This window comes from Lathamus discolor, chromosome 2 (assembly GCF_037157495.1).
Source record: "Lathamus discolor isolate bLatDis1 chromosome 2, bLatDis1.hap1, whole genome shotgun sequence".
Classification (NCBI taxonomy): domain Eukaryota; kingdom Metazoa; phylum Chordata; class Aves; order Psittaciformes; family Psittacidae; genus Lathamus; species Lathamus discolor.
This window is the reverse complement of record NC_088885.1, coordinates 105,624,939-105,644,430: the sequence shown is the minus strand read 5'-3', so window position 1 is coordinate 105,644,430 and position 19,492 is coordinate 105,624,939. Positions and strand designations below refer to the sequence as shown.

The 19,492-nt window shown below is 42.4% G+C and overlaps 1 protein-coding gene across 3 annotated transcripts in view; it reads right to left on the bottom strand.

The window, feature by feature from the left end:
* PTPN2 (protein tyrosine phosphatase non-receptor type 2) overlaps nt 1-3,046 on the bottom strand; it is a 30,744-nt gene extending 27,698 nt beyond the window's left edge. The window contains exons 1-2 of one of the 3 annotated variants that reach the window (XM_065667946.1): nt 2,834-3,046; nt 378-468 (exon numbers count right to left, since the gene is read on the bottom strand). In XM_065667946.1, coding sequence (XP_065524018.1) covers nt 378-468; nt 2,834-2,902 — 160 coding nt within the window. In that variant the 5' untranslated portion in view covers nt 2,903-3,046. The remainder of the gene's footprint in view (nt 1-377; nt 469-2,833) is intronic. The other 2 variants (XM_065667948.1, XM_065667947.1) reach the window with 2 other exon arrangements.
* Nucleotides 3,047-19,492: the final 16,446 nt, after the last annotated feature.

Here is a 19,492-nt window from a genome sequence, read left to right as displayed (position 1 = left end):
TGGCATTTATCCACAGTCTTATAAATGTACAGAATCACTTAGCCCAAAAAAAACTGTTAGTCAAAGCTTATTAACCTAATTTCTGTGCTCAGCACATGTTGATTTCTTCTACAGAGAAGAAAATTATTTAATATTGCCTTATGAATATCTTAAAAACATTACCTTGCAGCTCAGAAACATTGAATAATAATGATTTTCAATCACATCTCATTCAGCATAATGGTTTAACCAGCACACTTTTCTCCCTTCTGTTAATGTGTTACAAAACCCGTATTTATCATAGGTTCCATGTCTACAGAAATAAAAAAATACAAAACCTACAATGACCACATAAGGTCTAGAAAGTTTACTGCAATAATTACAGAAGAGATACTTACATGGACTAACATCTCTGTATCTGTTACGATTTTTGTTTTCTGGGTATTTTGCAACTCTGTGAGGGTAGTCACTGGATTTATGTCGAATTTCCTTTAAAACACAAGAAATGCATTTTAATTGGCTGATTAAGATCAGTTTCTACACATCCTATTGTAAGACTTTCAAGCTTACTAATTAATCAGGGTTATTAATAATTAACATTTTAAATCAACCTTTACTACACCTAGTGTTATTTTCACTCAGAAACACGTGCGTCATTCTTGGCCAAGCTGTTGCCATTAAATCTCCCCACATTTGGCTAACAACACCAAACCAACATAGGCACGATCTGGTAAGCAACTGACATAGCAGGATCAAAGGGGAAAAAGCACCCAGCTATTTATTATGCTCAGAGCTCACCTCAGACTGCACATTATCTCCCACAGCAATAAGAGCCTCGGACAGAACTAACAGCAGTGTACTGCTAGCTCCTTTACACCAACTGGCAGCGTGAGTCCCCACAACAGTAAATTAACTAGTTTATTGTTTTATAGCTACTGTTAATGGCTGCAAGATGATTCCTGGTGGTTTGACAGTTCAACCCATATAGCTGTAGTTAAACATGACCCATGATGAAAGAGCAATGCTAGACTAGGTCTAAAATCAGTTTCCACACACACAATTTACCCAGCACAAATTAAAGAAACAAACCAGATGCCAGATGTAACATAAGTCATATTACACAAGAAAAACTTTCATTACAAAAAAAGTGAAAATCAGTATTATTTATTCAGTCATTAATTCAGATTAGAGAGGAGCTTTGCAAGTCAGCATAAATATTCCAAGCTTCATGTGATTTTACAACAAGTCCTGGCAAATTCATGGAACCAAAGGGCAAATCTACTGTCAGGAAGTATAATAAAAAACCCCTGATACCCAGTTTATTTTTCTTCAGAGAACTTAACACTTCCCAGGGCAAGCACATGTTTCTTACATACCACTATCACAGAAAAATACCTTCCTAAGCAATTAAATAAATGCTACTTAAAAATATCATTTGCTATTTTCTCTGTGCTTCTAAACAGATCTGTATTTGCCAGTTTTACTCTAAAACAAATGTGCTAAGTACCCTGAGTAAAAATCCTGAGTTTGCAAAATCTATAAAATCAGAAAAACATAAAATTCTAATACAAAAAACTTTATTAAAAATATTTTACAGCTTATGTGTAGTAAAATTATACCAAGTATACCAAGTTTAGAGGAGCTCTTCAGTTTAATTCTCCAAGAGCACGTAAACAGTATTAAAATGTCATGAGAAAGCTGACTTGTTCAGTCTGGATAAACCAGAGGTGACGTGCATGTACTTCTTTATCTCATGAAAAATGCCAATTGCAGAATTCTTCCCTAAAACTTCTATCTCGCTAACTTAGCACAGTTTATTTCTGCTATTCCCTGTTAAATTCAAACCACAGTTCAGTTTCATAATACCTGTCTAAAGATAATTTATTTGAAGCACACATAAACCAAACACATGGCTAATTTAACGGAGGAAAAGCACAACTTTTACTAACTACAAGTTATCAAAGAGAATTTTTGGTTTAGATTCTTTTCCCTGATTTGTGAAAGAGCACTGTAAAATGTCATAAAAGGCCAGGTTGGACAGGATTTGAGCAACCTGGTCTAGTGTGAGGTGTTCCTGCCCATGGCAAGGGGCTGGAACTGAATGATCTTTAAAGTCCCTTCCAACCCAAACCATTCCATGAATATACCTACTGGTTCAAATAACTTCCGTAGGATTACACGTTTACATATAAAGTCGATTTCATAGAACTGACCCAAAGACTACTGTTGCAAGTTAGTAATCTCGCTGTTTCTAGAGAAAAGGGCACTTATTTCCTGAGAGATAACCGTGCAGGCCTGCCGCAGACGCCAAACAGACGAAGACAGCAGTACAGACGGCTGCCGGGGCTAAGCGGGTGCCTAAGCAACCGCTGCGCAGCGGTTTCAGAGGCAGAGCAGCGAACCCAGGGCAGACAGCGCGCCTCGGCCGGATAGATATCGCCAGGTGTAACTTTCCACTCTGCCTGGAAACTGCAGAGGAAGCACCCTCACCGGGCCCAGACCAAGCCGCTCGGATAAACCCCAGCCGCCTAAACCGCCGCTGCCCTCGCCACCCAGCTACGGGGGCCCGACCGTACCCGAACCCGCGCTGGCGCACTGCGCTCCGGCACCCCGCAGCGCCTGCGCCCTACCAGCGCTCCCCGCCCAGAGAAGCGACGGCCACCCGCCGGCGCATGCGCGGCGCCTGCCCGCAGCTTCGCTGCGTGCACCTGAGAACGGAGCCGGGGCCCTGCAAGTTCCGTTCCCCGCTGAGACTGCGCGTACCGGCAACGGCGCTGCCGACCGGCGGCCCCTTCCTCGCCCTCGCTGCTGCCCGCCGGCTGGGGGCAGAGCCGGAGCGGCCCGCTTTGCTCACCAGATAACGCGCCTGCCAGTCGTTGGTGGCTTCGATCTCCTGGAACTCCCGCTCGATGATGGCAAGCATGGCGGCGGCCAGCGCGCGAACCCGCCCAGTGGCCGGCACACTCCCGACCCGTCGCGCGCTGCCCACCACACGCGAGCGGCGAGCGCGCACATACGCTCCCAACGGGCCCCGCCGCCTCCGGTGCCAGGCGCATGCGCGGCCCCGCCTCCGCCCACCGAGGGCTGCCGAGGCCGCGCCCCCGGGGAGGAGGCGGGCAATCACCTGGTGTGACGTCACGGGGCGGGGGCGAGGAGGAGGGGCCGGGGCTGCCCTCAGGTAACCCGAGGTTAGAGACGCCGGCTGGGTTGGAGTTGCGCTTCTCTTGCCCGCCGCCGAGAGAAGGACGAGCTCGGTAGCAGGGCAGCTGGCGGCCGCCTGTCTTCCCAGCGCCATGCAGCCGGCCAAAGCCGGGCAGCCCGCCGTGAGAGAGGTAGCGGTTCCAGCCGGCAGTGCGGCCCGCCGCCCAGCCCGGCTCAGCGTGGGGAGAGTCCGCCCGGCTGCCTGCGCCCCGGCTGGAGCTGCCCGATTTTAAAAACAAGTGAAACCGCTGCAGTGAGGCTAGAGGAGGCCACGGGGACCATCAGCGGGCTGGAGCACTTCTCCTGTGAAGACGAGAGAGTTGGGGTTGTTCAGCCTGGAAAAGAGAAGGCTCCGTGGGGAAAACCTTAAAGCAGCTTGCAGTACCTAAAGGCGGCCTGCAAGAAATCTGGAGAGGGACTTTTTACAAGTGCATCTAGTGACAGGACAAGGGGAAATGGCCTCAAGATCAGAGGGCAGATTTAGACTAGATATCAGGAAGTTCTTCCCTGTGAGGGTGGTGAGGCCCTGGCACAGGGTGCCCAGAGAAGCTGTGGCTGCCCCATCCCTGGCAGTGTTCAAGGCCAGGATGGACAGGGCTTTGAGCAACCTGGTCTAGTGGAAGGTGTCCCTGCCCGTGGCAGGGGGGTTGGAGCTGAATAATCTTTAAGGTCCCTTCTGACTGAAACCATTCTATGAAATAGAGGCATATCAGACAAATCACAGCAAGGTTTGTCATCTCAAAAGCAGAAATGGAGAATGCAATAGCCCATCGCAATTGCTTAAAAAAGAAAGTGCCTCAGGAAACAGCTTCAAAAACGTTTAGCAGAATTAAAGGTCACATAGCAGTCAGCAAGGGCCGCACTGCTCAAGCTGCAGGAAAATCCACTGTACAGCACCAGGTAATGGGGTGCCTGTAGTCCTTCAGGTAGGCAAGCTAGGGTGCTTCATACCTCAACACAGATCCCTGGTTAGCTTACGGCAACTTAAAAATGTGTGGTGTTAACTAGGACCGCGAAGGGGAAGAGGTTAAAGCGCCAGGCGCTCGTCACACCCCGCTGGCAGCCGTGCCGCGGGCACAGCCCCCACCTCCCCGCAGCTTGGCTCCCTGTCCCGGACCTCACTCAGGGCTCTCCCTCCCAACAAGCTCCCTCACGGACTGGGAAGTTTCACCGGGAGCACGCTTATCTGCTCTCGGCCGCCGCCGGCTGGCCTCGCTCCTCTCCGGCTCTTTAGCGGTTGGCTCCCCCCTCACGGCTGCCCCCCTCGAGGTTAGCCCTGCCGCCTGTGCCGGCAGTGCCCGTGATGTGTGGTGCAGAAGTCGGGCCACGCCGATCCCCTCCTAGCCCCAGGCCTCCTCAGAGGTCCCCGCAAGTGGGCTCGTACACACGTGCAGGTGCTGAGCGTGGCACCTGAAGCCCCCGTGGTCATCTGTGCACCGCTCCCCTGGCCGTGCCGCCCTGCCGGCTGTCGCCAGCGTCCCGAGCAGCAGCTGACGCTGTGGCGCAGGCTGGGCAGCTGGTGATGTTTGGGAACAACTGCAGACGCGTGACATAGGGAAGAAAGGGTGCAATTCCGTCGGTAGGCTGCCGGTAAGGTAGCGTGCCAGCAACCACGAAAGCAGCACAGTGCAAAGGGCAGCCGGGGATGGTGCCTGGCACGAGCCTTCCCCACATCACAGAAACCTGGCCTCAGGGCTGGATGAGTTGAGTTTAACACTCCCCTCTGCTGTGGGGGTTTACAGCTAGAAAACAGCAGCAAGGGTCACTCAGCATGACACAGGTAAAGCTGTGGCTGCCCCAACCCTGGCAGTGTTCGAAGCCAGGTTGGATGGGGCTTTGAGCAGCCTGGTGTCCCTACCCGTGGCAGGGGGACTGAAGCTAGGTGATCTTGAAGCGTGAGAAGATGTGCTTGACTTCAAGGTCTGTCAGCTAAGGAGCACCCTGTGTGTAGTGGCTGAGTGACCATTGAAACACTAGTGTGTTTTGAGAAGGATGCAGAAGCAGTGGTAGTTTTGAGATATGAACACAAGAACATGTCTTACACCCTTCTTATTAGCAGTGTCACTTGTATGAAAAGCTTGTGCTTGTCATTGCTTGTGGTATTTGGGGATGCAGTTCATGTGGAAAAGCAACGTAATGGTGTTAGAAGAGGGAGTAACAATGTTTAGAATCTGTAATGCAAATCAGTGTCTAGAGACAGAGACAGCTCATGGAAAGCTACAAGAAGTGTTTATTAACTGTGATCTACAGCTGGTTTAGAAGAGCAGTAACTGGTAAACCGGGGAGTTTCTGGAGAAATTGCTATTGTTTGCTTTTTGATTGTTATTTTTTACTGCAAATATGCTGAAAATGTTGTACTAGTTCTATGTTTTTTGGGAACTGAGCCCAGGATAGACCCAGGACTGCAGTTATAATAACTGAGAGATATAACATGTCTATGGAGAAGAACTGTATATACAACACCAACAAAGTACATTCATTAGAAAACTTTGTTCTATAGCTAATAATATATTCCAGTTCTGTATTAGCTGTTCAGCTGAACCCAGATGAACTGCTACATAAACTCTTAAACCCTTGAGATAGTGTGAGACATATGCAAAGCAGGATAATTAAGTTGCTGGAATGTGTGGTGTATAATTTCTGTCTTAGTATAACCAGAAACAAGTAGTTATTGCTATGTTTCCTTATTAAAATGTCTGATAACTTGAGAAGCCCCTTGCTGTGCTGACTAAACAATCACCCCTGGGTAGCTGATATCATCACCAGTTCTGATCTCAAAACTGTTTTGGTGCTCTTGCTCATTTGAATGAAAAAGAGCAATCAAGTTAACTTTAAATGGGTTTTGTGCAGTGACCCCGGCCAAACAACTAACTTAAGTACCAGTCTGGAACGGACTAAGTGCTTGTTCCTTAGTATGTACTTTTTTCTGGGTCATTCACTGGAATTACTTAAGTATCATTTATTGGAAATGATCTGTTTTGTGCTGCTTTTCTGAGAACCATTTTGGATATTGGTAGAGGAAGAACAAATTCTTCCCTGAGGTGGTTTTATTCACAAATACACTCCCTATCAATCTTAGCTGTTAAGGAAGAGAGCTGTAATGTGCTTAAATTTGCCACAATGTGAAAGGATAAGAACATTTAAGCCTTACAGCCCAAGGCCTAAAGTAGAAGATGCTCCCTTCCTGCACGATGTGGATAGGTCTGGAAACCCCGAAGGGCTGGCCACTCCTCTGGCATCTGGTGGAGAGCAAGATAAGCTGAATGAAAAGGTTCAACAGTCAGGACAATACAGGCTTCATTTCTTCTGTGCATTTACAGTGAAGACTTTGGGGGACTGTATTCTTTGTTCAAGTGAACATTAAAAATTTGTGCTACTGGGAGTAGGTCTCAGTACAAATACCTGTCCTCAGCTATATTGCTGACTTCCTCCCCCTACCTAAAACTGTATTTTGGCGTACAAGAAAAGAAGAAAAAACTCCAAAAAGTATATAGGAAATTGCAAATTCTTGTAGCAGCAACAACAGCAGAAACACAAGGAGCCTTAACAGGTTTGCATTCAGCTAAGGAAGTATGTCACATTAGTCACAGGCCCACAACAGTGGGATTCTAGTGTCCAGTGTCTCCTGAAAAGTGGCTATGTAGTTAAAGTGATGTAATTATGGAAGCTGTGATTTGGCTTTGAAAAGAAGGACAACACACCTAAGCCCAGACTAAATGATTGTCCAAACTGCAGTTTGGAGTGCTGGGTAGAAGAAAGTCACAGCTAAGGAAGGAAGGAGAGATTAAGGTCTATTAAGGAAGTCTGGTTTATAGTCCAGAGATCTGTGCCAGTGTGTATGGCACTGGGCTCCTATGGTGAAGATGAAATAAATGTGGAGTGTGGAAAGAAAGCAGCAACTGGCAGAAATGCTGTCACGAGTGAGTGGACACTAGCTAGCAGAAAAGGCAACCGGCCAGGATGTCTGGTGGGTACAACAACTTCAGGCTCTGCTGTGGCTTTGTGAAGCAACCCTTCCAGCAACCTAGGCTGGGGTGTGCAGCCAGCCACAAAACCTAATGCCTGTGAGTCAGTGCAGGGGGTGTGGGGTATGGTGACAGGAAGTGAAGAGCCAGTTGCCAAGAGAAAGATGACTCCAAGTTATTGTTTTTATTGCTTGTAGAGAGGATTTTGCTTGTTGGGGGTGGTTTGTACATGTTACCTGTTTTTCCATCTCTCTTTTCTTTTCACCCCTAGCTAAAGTGACATTTATTAAAATCACAGTTTGTAAGTGAGCAAGTCTAATTCAATAGGTGTCAAAAGTGGCCCAGTGTCATCCCATGTCCCTGGTTAGAAGGTCATTTCTCACTAGAAACTGTATCTGTAGAAATTTCCTGTAGCTGACACAAAGTTTTCACATTGAAAGTTTACTGAGACTTGCATTTGTTTGAAGATGACCAGTTATTAAGGTTTACAGGCTGAGAAAGTTGGGGCTGTTCAGCCTGGAGAAGAAAAGGCTGCTTGGAGACCTCATAGCAGCCTTCCAGTATCTGAAGGGGGCCTATAGGGATGCTGGGGAGGGACCCTTCATTAGGGACTGTAACAATAGGGCGAGGGGTAATGGACTTAAACAGGGGGAGTTCAGCTTAGATATAGTGAGGAAGTTCTTTACCGTGAGGGTGGTGAGGCACTGAAACAGGTTGTCCAGAGAAGTGATAAATGCTCCATCCCCGGCAGTGTTTAAGGCCAGGTTGGACAGAGCCTTGGGCAGCATGGTCTAGTGTGAGGTGTCCCTGCCCCTGGCAGGGGGGTTGGAAATGGATGTTCTTAAGGTCCTTTCCAATCCTAACTATCCTATGATTTTATGAAAATGAACTGAATAGGGCTGGTACGTGGCTTAAACCATTTGTAATCTCACAGTTACTGTTTCAAAGCATCACCTCACATTACTGTATAATGGTCAGAACGGTTAGAAAACTGCAGTTCTGGAAACAGCTTTATGTTGCCTGGAGTCTTTCATACACATTCTCTCATAATTTTGAAATCGTGTTATCATGATCTTGTAACTTATCTGTAGCGCAGGTTTTACATTTTAGTGGATTCCATGCTCTGTTATACATATCTTCATCTACATTCAAGCTTATTTTCCAAGTTACAAAATGAAGTTAATTCTTTGATTTACAGCTGAAAACATTGCAATGCATGACTCATAGCACTGTTATTTGCTAGGAGAAATTCTTGTAAGAAACTACTGTTCTGGCAGCAGAGGACTGTACTGAGGAATATTGATAAATGTTTCTGTTACAAATTTGTGTTCTCAGTTTTAGTTCCAGTTTTCCTTTGGGTTTCCCCGCACCTGGACAAAAACATTGTGCCTATTTTCATGGGTGTAAAAATCTCCAAATTATGTTTCCCCTCTTCCTCCCAAGTAGTTTGAAATGAAGTAATAAAGGCTTTTTTTGGCAATGGGATTTAGGCTTGTAATCCATTTTGCAATTTATGTTTCTGCATTAGACAACCTGAAGTGCCAATAACAGGAAAGGGTTTTCTTTTACTACTAGCTGTAATAAAGAGTTAAAAAATCTCATTGTTACTCACTTCATAGAAACTTTATTTTACCATGTGGTGGTGAGCCTTCAACATATATTACAATAATTATTCCTGTCTTCCCTGTGCTAGCAGAGATAGATCTGTGCAAGATTTGTGCTACGTTTGCCTGATTTTAAGCTGACATTAATATATCTGATTTTGTACAATTTCCCGTAGAAGCTCATCCTATTGAGATAATCAGCAGCCCTGTAGGAGCCACATTCTCTGAGTCACTGTTTCAGCGACAGGGTTCCACAGATGTGTGGGCTGGTTTTCTCTGCTGAGATGCCCTTTGGTATGTTAGATAGAGCAAGGTGTTCACACTTGTGTCACTGTGCAAAGGCATTGAATCTTATAAGGACTGTAGAATACTAGATGAGAAATTGCACAGTGGCATTTACTCAGCAACGCAGGACTGCAGCCGTCAACACACCTCTTTTTTTTAACCTCCAAGTAAATCAAAAAGCAAGGAGGAAAATAGATTTTGCCTGTAGGTAGCAAAAAGCCACAAAGAAAGGGGTTTCTTTTTCAGGCAATTCCTAACAAAAATGTGCATGTGACACGTATCTCTCTTTTTTTCTTTGATAATGTTTCTTATAAAATCGCCTTTGAAACTAACCTACCACAGTAAGAGTCTTAACGAAAATCTGTTTTGCGTAACAAGTGTGTTACAGTTTCTGAAAGTATGCTATGTTTTCTTTGGTCCAGAGATTTAAAACCTCTAATTCCTACCCTTATGGCATATGAATTTCTGTAACTGCTAAACCAATTCGTTTGTTTTCTCAAAGAAAAGAAAAACTTAGTGTAATGTATTGAAAGAAGGATCCATAACACAAATTTTCCAATTGGAATGCTGTCAAGGTCTCTAACATCTTATTTTAGCCAGTGGAACAGTTCCAGCAGCTCAAGCCATGACACTGCCACTTACCGGAATTAACAACGTGGGGAGAAAAGTGCCCTTGTACAGAATGTGTCCAGTATGGAAACGGGTGTATGAAATTATCTGGATCTTACGAATTTAGGTCTTTTTTTTTTTCCTACTGTCTCACTGCATGCAAAGAGACATCACTAGCCAGCAAGAGATTCTTTTCTTTTAAAAAAACTTTACGGCACCACTTCTCAAACAGCTTCTTCAGTGGCAGACAGCAGCACCCTCTAAATACACTGGAAGCAATTTGTCACAAAGAAAATGCTTAAGGTTTAGAATCACAGAATCATAGAATAGTTAGGGTTGGAAAGGGCCTTAAGATCATCTATTTCCAACCCCCCTGCCATGGGCAGGGACATCTCACACTAAACCATACCACCCAGAGCTTTATCCAACCTGGCCTAGTACCCCATTGTCTTTGCCACCCTTTTATATCAGAAATGTCTTGATTGCATGTTACATCACTCAGAGTCTGATTCTTCTCAAGATTTAAGTATAAAATCACATATTTGCTAACACAGATTTGCAGCAATAGAACAATGCTACAAAGAGATGAAGAAACAATGTATGTTATTAAGGTTATATTGGTTAAGAAATAGCCTCCAGGATCACTTGCATCCCAGCTAGCTTCTAGCTCTCATTCATTTTGAAAGCTTTATTGTCCTGGATTCAGCAGACATCTATTCACTTGAAATTGATTTTATTTGTCCAAGGTGGACAAACATGCCTCATACCTTGGAGATCTCATAGCAGCCTTCCAGTATCTGAAGGGGGCCTATAAGGATGCTGGGGAGGGACTCTTCGTTAGCAACTGTAGTGATAGGACAAGGGATAACGGGTTAAAACTTAAACAGGGGAAGTTTAGATTGGATATAAGGAGGAAGTTCTTTACTGTGAGGGTGGTGAGGCACTGGAATGGGTTACCCAGGGAGCCTGTGAGTGCTCCATCCCTGGCGGTGTTCAAGGCCAGGTTGGACAGAGCCTTAGGCAACATGGTCTAGTGTGAGGTGCCCATGCCCTTGGCAGGGGGGTTGGAAATGAATGTTCTTAAGGTCCTTTCCAATCCTAACTATCCTATGATTCTATGATTCTAGGATGGTTGTTTCCTTCATACCAGGTCCCTCTTAAGAACTGATCAGGAAAGGTAGGATGCAGAGCAAAAGCCAAAGGGTTTTTTTCCTGTGTTCAAGCCAATTCACCTTAGTTTTGCACTTTGTTTCTCCTGATTAAGAAAGAATATTTAGTTGAGTATGGTGGTTGGATTCTTGAAAGTGATTCTGTGAGGAGGGGATTAGTGTATATAACTGCCATAAGCCCATATCTGCATGGCCCAAAAAACTGTGACAGTAAGGTTTATACTGTAATCAGTACACTCCTGATTTCCCATTGCTTCTCAACACATTGGTAATACCTGATCCATACTAGGATCAGAAATAATAAATGCACAATGTAATTTCTAGATTCAGAATATATTCTGGCTGCTGAATCGCATACAAGTAATAAACACACCAGCAGCAATGGTGAAATGAGAAGCAGGATGCGTTATTTGTAAAACCTTGCCACATGTACACTCTTGGTTCTTGTGGTTTTCTCTGGGAAACATCAGAAGTCTTGTAATGCCAGTATTTCTTAGTTTCATAAAGTGTGGTAAGGATAATTCTCAATTTCCAGAGTTTCAGCAACGTTGGAAAGCAGGATGAGTTACCTGAAGGAGGTAACTGCATTAGCCATTACAGCTAAATCTGCTATCAAATAAGCATCAACTGTATGCAGTGTTAATATAGAATTTACACAGTTCTATCACAACAAATGGAACAAATCCTGAATATTTTTGGAAAGGAGGTTCCAATGAAATAATGCAATGATTACGTTTTTAAATCATATATGCCTTTCAGGGTGACATTAAAACTTTCCTTACTCTTTCTTTTACCTCTCACTTTCCTGAAAGAGGATGTAGTTGGGAATGCTTTGTTCACACAGAGGAGTGTCTCATTAATGGATTCAGTAAGGAACTAGATTAATGAAATCTGTGCTGCAAGTTATTCCCCCCTAGTTGCTTTAACTGGGAACTTACATGCACAGCATTTTATACTATTGGTTTGTGAGATGCATATATGTATACCTTTAAATCTACTGTTAGCACTTGGTAGATGTAATGGAAATTAAGCTAGCTGGAATTACCAAATGCTGAAATATATTTTTCTCAATAATTTAAAAGTATTCCTGTAACAAGTAAGGCAGATACTTCTAATAGCCATGGAGATGACTGCATGACTAAGTCTTCAAAGTTTACCTCTTTTAACATTAAAATGTAGCACTATTGGGGAAAAACAGAAATAATATTTTTGTTTGGCTAATCTTTGTAACTCAGGAGACAGTGGATAAGTAAAATCCATGGACAGAACGCTTCTGTTCAGCATTTCATACTTGTGTTTATACTCTGTGCATAATTCTTGTGTATACAAACATCATCTCTTCCCACTGTCCTCCCACAGAGCATGGCAACGCACGGTGTATTCTCTTTGTACCTCAGATGTCTCAAGGACGTATGCTCCGAAGTTACGCTTAGTACCTGGGGGACAGTACATCAGCCACTCACTGAAAATGCACAAATCTGAAGCAATTGTATTTCAGCTTGTTCAACAGGAGATAATTTTTTGTGACACGTTGGATAAGTTGTGTCAGTAGAAATTATGTCTGTGAAGAATTTTGTGTTGTTACCTCCACCACATGGCATGTGAGTTGCCTTTGGGCAGGAAGAAAGTGGTGGCAATTAGTGTCATTTATCTGACCTGTGCTGAAAGGAGTGTTCACTCTTCAGCAGCTGCAAATAAATTGTAACAGAGCTGTGTGGGAATGTTCAAAGTGCCCTTAATCCTAAGGCAGGATGTGAACATACCTTAAAATACTCGAGTGCTCTTGGCAGTGTGTTCATATGGTGCATGCTGCCTTAGCTTTGGCCTGTGTTTGTTTTGACATGTGTCTAGGGTTTTCAGTTTAATAATCTGTCATAGCGCAAACATCTCTTATTCCTGTAAGGCTGACTAACCATCCTAATTAGTACAAGTCTGCAGAAAAGAGACTTAACAATATGCAGACTTGATCCTTGTTTTGCAACAGTGAAGTTTAGAAGTAATTCCATTGAAGATATCCTAACATAAACTATGACCATACAGTTTTTACGCAAGAACAATTTAAAATTATGTAAATACTTTGCTGCATCTAATGATGCGTAATCTTTTCTCATAGCAATTCCAGTTAGAAATTTCTCCTTGCTATGATGCTGAACTAACTGGACGTCTGGGTTGAGATGTGATGGATAAAGTGGTTAGTGACCAGTACAGAATCACAGTACAGTTTCTCTTTGAAGGGAGGGAGCCCATATAGCCTACTGTAAGGCAGCAGTTTCATTAGTGAGATTTTCATTGGTGTGGAGAAGCCTTAACTGAGCACAACAAAACATTTCAGAATTTCCAGTGAATAGGAAATCAGCTTTTGTAATCACTTGTCTTCTAGAAGAACATGTCCTTATTATCTGGACATGTCCACAAATTGTTCCTTAGTTAAATTAAATCCATCTTGTTATGTCTGACAGTGATCTAAAAGGTGTATACAACACATGGCATTTGTAAGTAGGTGATTCCAAACATAGTATACCCATGTGCCATGTGGAAATTTGAAATCTGAGAGAGAGACAGGGTCTATTCTACATCAGAAGAGATGAAAGTATCTTCTAATTGTTTGAAAACCTTGGCTATGCCCTTTCACATTACCCTGTCAACAATACTCCTTCAAGTCGGAAGTACAGCCACTTGCCAAAGCTGGGATTACTGTTAGCCCTGGAGCATGTTACAAATTGTGATTCCTTAAGTACTTACTTTTAGGTACATGATAATGGCCCCAGGGGTGATTCTTTTGCTGGAAGTCAGATGTATAAGGCTGTTTTTAGGGTTGGCCCTGTGTTTGTTCAACTGCTGCCCTTGTAGATGCGAAAGTATGTTAATGTCCTTGTATAGCTGCTTACATTTGTTTTTTTTTCAAATGAGTAGTCTGTTGGGTTTTGGAAATATGTGGTTTTCCTAAAACATTAATTTCAAAAGCTCTTTAGTAGCCTGTTATAGCTAAACAGCATTTTAATGAAGCGTGTTTGTTACACTTACTGACAACAAAAGTATTGATCATGTAACAAGAGTAATGAGCAAGTCACTTGCACAGTTAATACTGCCATGATAACATCCTGGTGCTGTGATTTTTCAGACTGCATTGTACTACCTCTGCTGCACTGTAAGTTCAGATTTCTACCAGACAAATGTTTAGATATTATGCCCTAATGTAAGTACTTATTCTTCTCTTTCCAAATGAAAAGAAACAGTCTTCTCAGCCTGTCTCTACAGTGGGTCTCCTGTACTCCATTTTCTTCACTTTCCACAGCTCCTATGGGGTTTTTTTGTACAGGCTTTGACTACTACTGCTGCAAAACTCAGATTTTTCCTGTATGTGGAAAAGCCTTGAGTCAGCTCCAGTGACCAACCACTTAAATTTTTCCAATCTATTAAGCAGATCACATAGAATTATATACTCACTGAAAAAATGCGAGGAAGAAAAACTCCAAATAAAGGGAAAAACAGTCTAAAGATGTAGCTATGGTAAATGAAATGAAGTCACATTCAGTATGGATGGCATCTTGATATGTATGTGGCATCAACAGCACCCTGTGAGAAAGCACCCTGTGTTACATGGACCAGCACTGCTTTCTGTGCCCTGCCACAGCTGCACCTCTGCCTCCGCTGACCCTCAGAGCAGGAGGATTGCATCTGCAGAGTGTCTCCATCCCACGTGTGAGAGCCTGGAGAGGAAAGGCTGTAAGATTTGCTCCTTCCCTCAGCAGCGTCGCTCTCCCACCTTGTGAGCAGACTGGTGAAGGAAATGAGAGTTGGCTCATGTGTGGGGTCATCGCAAGGTAGGCTCTAAAAGGCAGAAGGGTACAGAAGGAGATGGACAAGTCATAGGGTCCTCCAGCCAGAGAGGGACAGATAGGATATTTCAGTGCTGAGCTTGTTTTTGCTTTGCAGTACTTTTGCATGTAGCAGAGCAGGCTTCAGGCCTTAGGAAGGGCGCGTTGTGTAGGGAGAAGTAGTGGGGTAGGGTCCTTCTTCAAGCACAGTTCACTAAACCCTGCCTGATCCCACTGTCCAAATGAGTAAACATTATTACGGTGGCTGGTGATGCTGTGAAATCTTTTATTAAGGTAGTGAAAGTTTTATCACCCACTAGTAAAGGCATTACAGGCTTCCTTAGCTTGTAAACAAGGATAAATACCCAAATAGCTGTTGTTCTGTAAGCAACAGCTTAATATTCAGTTTGATATTGGATCATAATTGTAGTCTGCAAAAATGGTTCAGCTGTCAATTTTGTCAGCAATGTCTATGCCACCTCCTACTTCTGCTGTTTCTTTCCCTGCACATCAAAACGCACAGAGGAAAGCCACCACTGCTAAGTTTAGACTTTTCTGTCTGTCCTTACTGTGGCAACTCTCAGGGCCAGCTATTTTCCATTTTTACTCTTACAAGCTCTGTTTCTATTTCCCAGCCTGAGTTCACCAGTTTAAAGATAGCTTAGATGTAGCCATACAATCTGAGATCAGCCTTCAACTGTGATGAAGCCAGTAGTATTCCCCTCCTAGCTGTCAATTATGTTGCTTGTCAGTCTGTCATACCAATTTTCCCTTGCATTTCCTTGCACCTTCATACGACTGAGAATGGTTTTCCATCTCTAAGCTACTTACTTCTGCAACACCACTTCTGTTTCCCTTTAACTCATCTTTGATGTGTTGCCAAAGCCATACATGATTATGGCTTGGTCGCTGTTTTGTTTGAATGGTATTTCTTGGGCTAATCAATTATTATTTTGCTTACTTTGTCTTCCTGTACTCTTTTCTAATATGATGTGGTTATGCATGCTTCTAATAGTCTTTTTCTAGGGAAACAGTAAATTTTAATTTCAGTCTGGGACATTCTATTGCTTTCCTACTGAAACAAATAATAACACATTCTGAATGGAAGTCTAATTGCAGCAGCAACAAAGCAAGGTGACATATAAAGAAAGATTTCCTTTTCTGCTTTCTTTAAAGACCTGTAGGAGTTTTACTCTCAGTTGACTCATGTAAAGATTTGGGGGCTTTAATTACCCTCATTTTTGCCCATGAAACCTAATTTTGCTACTAATTTCTTTCCATGATCTGCCAGTCATACATGGGAAGTGATCCTCCTAATTTGACTTACCCTTCACAGCAATAACTGCTGGTATTCTCATATCTTTCACACACTATCATGATTATGAGTGCTTTCCTCTGAAACATCCACCTGTAGATTCCTAGTTTGTATGACACAGTATGTTACACATACAAGACCACTTTGCTGCCTTCACACCTAACAGTTTCAGATGCTTTCTAATCATTAAGCTTCAGATTCTCAAAGCTGAGAAACCTATTTAATGACTGGCTTAACTAGATTTTTTTTCCTGAATCTAAGTGATCAATAACAGTACTTTGTATTTCATCAAGTATTTCATTTGTGCCTTCATCCAGGAATCTCAAAATAATAGATACTATTTTACTTGCTATGGATTATTATGAATTGTCAGGAAGCCAGTTTATAAGTTAAGGAAAACATGCTACAAAAAAGTGTATGAATTTCATGGGTTTGGGCAGGGCTTCCCTGTCAACAATAATATCCTTAAATGGTTACAAGGAATGGAACCTTTAACTATGCTGTTTGTTATTAGCACAGTCACCCATGATTACCTGTAATGGATCAGCTTCTGGTGCAGACAGGACAGAAGCATATGACAGAGATACCCATGTAAGACACGCTTCCTCAGCCTCTGTCCTATGCCGATAGAAACATCCTTACTGCATATAGTTCATGACTTTCTTTGGGCAGGCTTTTGTCTCTCCTAAAATCTCCCTCTACAGGCAAGAGCATCTTTTACTCGAAGAAGGTAGTCAAAGGGAAACAAGGAAAGAACTAAACTGTGTTTTCTTTAAACCCAAGGCAGTGTCAGTTGTTTTCATATTGAATATCTCTACCCATGCTAATACAGTTAGTTACACTATCTTCCAGCAGAAGTAAATTAACTTATGTGGGTTTATACAGTCAGTTTGAGAACAAAAGTGGCCTACTGTGTCAAAAATTAAAACCTAATGTTACTATAGGTACTTCTCTTTCTTCTCCTATTCTGATTCAACTTAATTTAATCTAGAGAGAATACCAAACCCAAACATTAGAAAATATATATCAAGACTTTAATAATTCTGGTCTAGCGGAAGTTGTCCCCGCCCATGGCAGGGGGTTGGAACTGGGTGATCTTTAAGGTCTTTTCCAACACAAACTGTTCTGTGATTCTGTAATTCTAAGATAATTCAGTATGGTGTTCCTCTACATAAGATCAAGCAAATAGTAAGATTAAAACACAACTACCTCATGCACATCATTACCATGAATTGAATGTTTTTCTCTACTGTTCAGCTCTGGCTGTAAGAGGAAGTCACCAAGGTTAGCTAATATTTGAATCCTAATCCATGGCTCAGTAACTGGAAGCTGCAAATTTCCTGGGGTTTCCATGGGTTCCAATATGTTTCCCGTTACCTTGCTGCACAACATGGAATGTTCTGCTTACAGTCAGTAGTAACAAAGGATGCTTACACCCACCACCGCTTACATCATCCTGTTGTGCACCAGCCCTGCTGCCCTCTGCATGCTCTGGAAGCACAGCAGGGAGCTGCAGCAACTTCCAGTGCCTATCTTTCTAGGTTTGTTACACCATTCAGAGGGGAATGTATTGCTAGGCAGTAATCTTGAATTCATTCTTAATTTGATCTAGATTAAGGTAAAAAGCAGCTGAAGTACTTATTCATGAAGTTAAAAATAGGAGATAGAATAACAGAGGTTTAAACCTAAGAGAGGAAGTAGAAGAAAAACATTTACATTATGCATACTATTCACATTATTTCCATCTGATTTCCATACTACCCTACATGTCAGGACCTCTCTGGTCCTAGATACCTTATGCTCTTGTTACATCATTGGGAAATCCCTCTTTTTGATGCAGCATGTTAGCTTTTGTAGTCAGTTTCTTTAATAGCATTTGAAACTTTCCTGAAGAGGTTCAGTGAGATTTGATCTTATTCAACAAATGTTATTTACTTTTAATCCCAGAAATAATCTAGCTATTTTAAATAAACGCAGTTTCATTTCTCAGAAGATATGCATGCCTCTCTGTCAGGTCAGATGCCATCCCTTCTACTTGACTGAATATATAATGGATGCTTGTCTTAATAAAGGATGTATCTTGTCCCCTCAACCCTTTGTTAATTTTGATGTTTCATTATGAAGCATTTCCTCCATTGAACCTCAGTTCTGTGTCAGTCTTTCCACTAACAAAAACCATCTGACACAAATGCCTACATGAGGTAAATGTTATTTATCTCATTCTTGGGTTTTGGCTGAAATCCGATGCTATAGTAAACTAACGTTCTGGATGACAGTCCCCCACGTATTTCCTTGATTTTTTTAAGTAAGTGAAGAATTTGGACCCTGTTTCTGAATAAATCTAGCCTGACATGCCTGCATTGAATATAAAGACTGAGGACAGGGGTAGATTGTATTTCAGTTAACAAGTAATTGCATATGTGTATTTGTAGCTTACTGACCTTACTAACATGTAAGAAAAAAAGTCTAGTCTTGCTTTGAAGTGTATGATTTTTGTTTTCTTGTAAAAAAAACCAAAACAACATTTTAGGTCAAAACAAAAAAGGAGGGTTTGTGCCATATACAAATATTCATGTATCATTCAAATGAAACAGATTGATGCCAATTATTTGTGAATCTGACAGTTTTGGTCTGCTCCAACTATGCTGGTCTCACTGGCTGAAGAATTAAATAAAATTTATGCAGGTGAAATATAAGAATTCTCTATTTGTAACATAGTTGGTGTCTTGACAAAACCATTACAGTACTAAAAATTGCAAAAGAGTGGGTTTTTGACAGCTGAATCACTGACTGGAAACAATTCTTCTGGAAATATAAATATAATCAATGGTTTACTGTAAAAGGCATTTCCCAAAAATAGCTAACAAAATGTTCTATTCAGAGACACTGCCATGAACTAAAGAACTTAGAAAACAGCTCTAATTTTTTCATTAGGCGCTGTCTCCAGCTACTCAAATGAAGCAATAACTGAAGTTTCAAAGTAGGCATGTCTGTAATCCTGCTGAAAGAAACATGTAATCCCTCTCTAATTACAGCCCTGGAACTATCAGGAACAATCAGGTTTGCTTGCTTCTCCTATTGTATTACTTACATATTGCCTATTGTTTGGAAAAGACTGAAATTTCATCCTCCAAAGGGTGATGGGGGCAGGTGGTGATATATTGCAGTACATTGACCATGGCCCTACAGCCCCCAGCGAGGTGCCCTCCAAAAGGGGAATTGTGCAGTACCAGTTCATCATCAGAAACAAGAAAACATTACCCACCTTCTTTTCATCAGCTCCTCATTTTTAAATACTCTACAAATTTCCTGCGTTACAAACTCCGAACCAAATTCTCCACTAATATAGATAGGTGAAACTTAGATCTCTTAACTTTCTTGACAACTTGCAAATTCCCCTCTTCAACTCCACGTCATATTCACCACAAAGATTTAGCTCTCTAATACTATTTTTAAACTATCATTGGCCAGCTTCGATAAGCACATAAAACCAGCTGGGAATTTTTCTCCTAAATCCTTCTGCATTTTCCATTCTCTGCAATTGAAA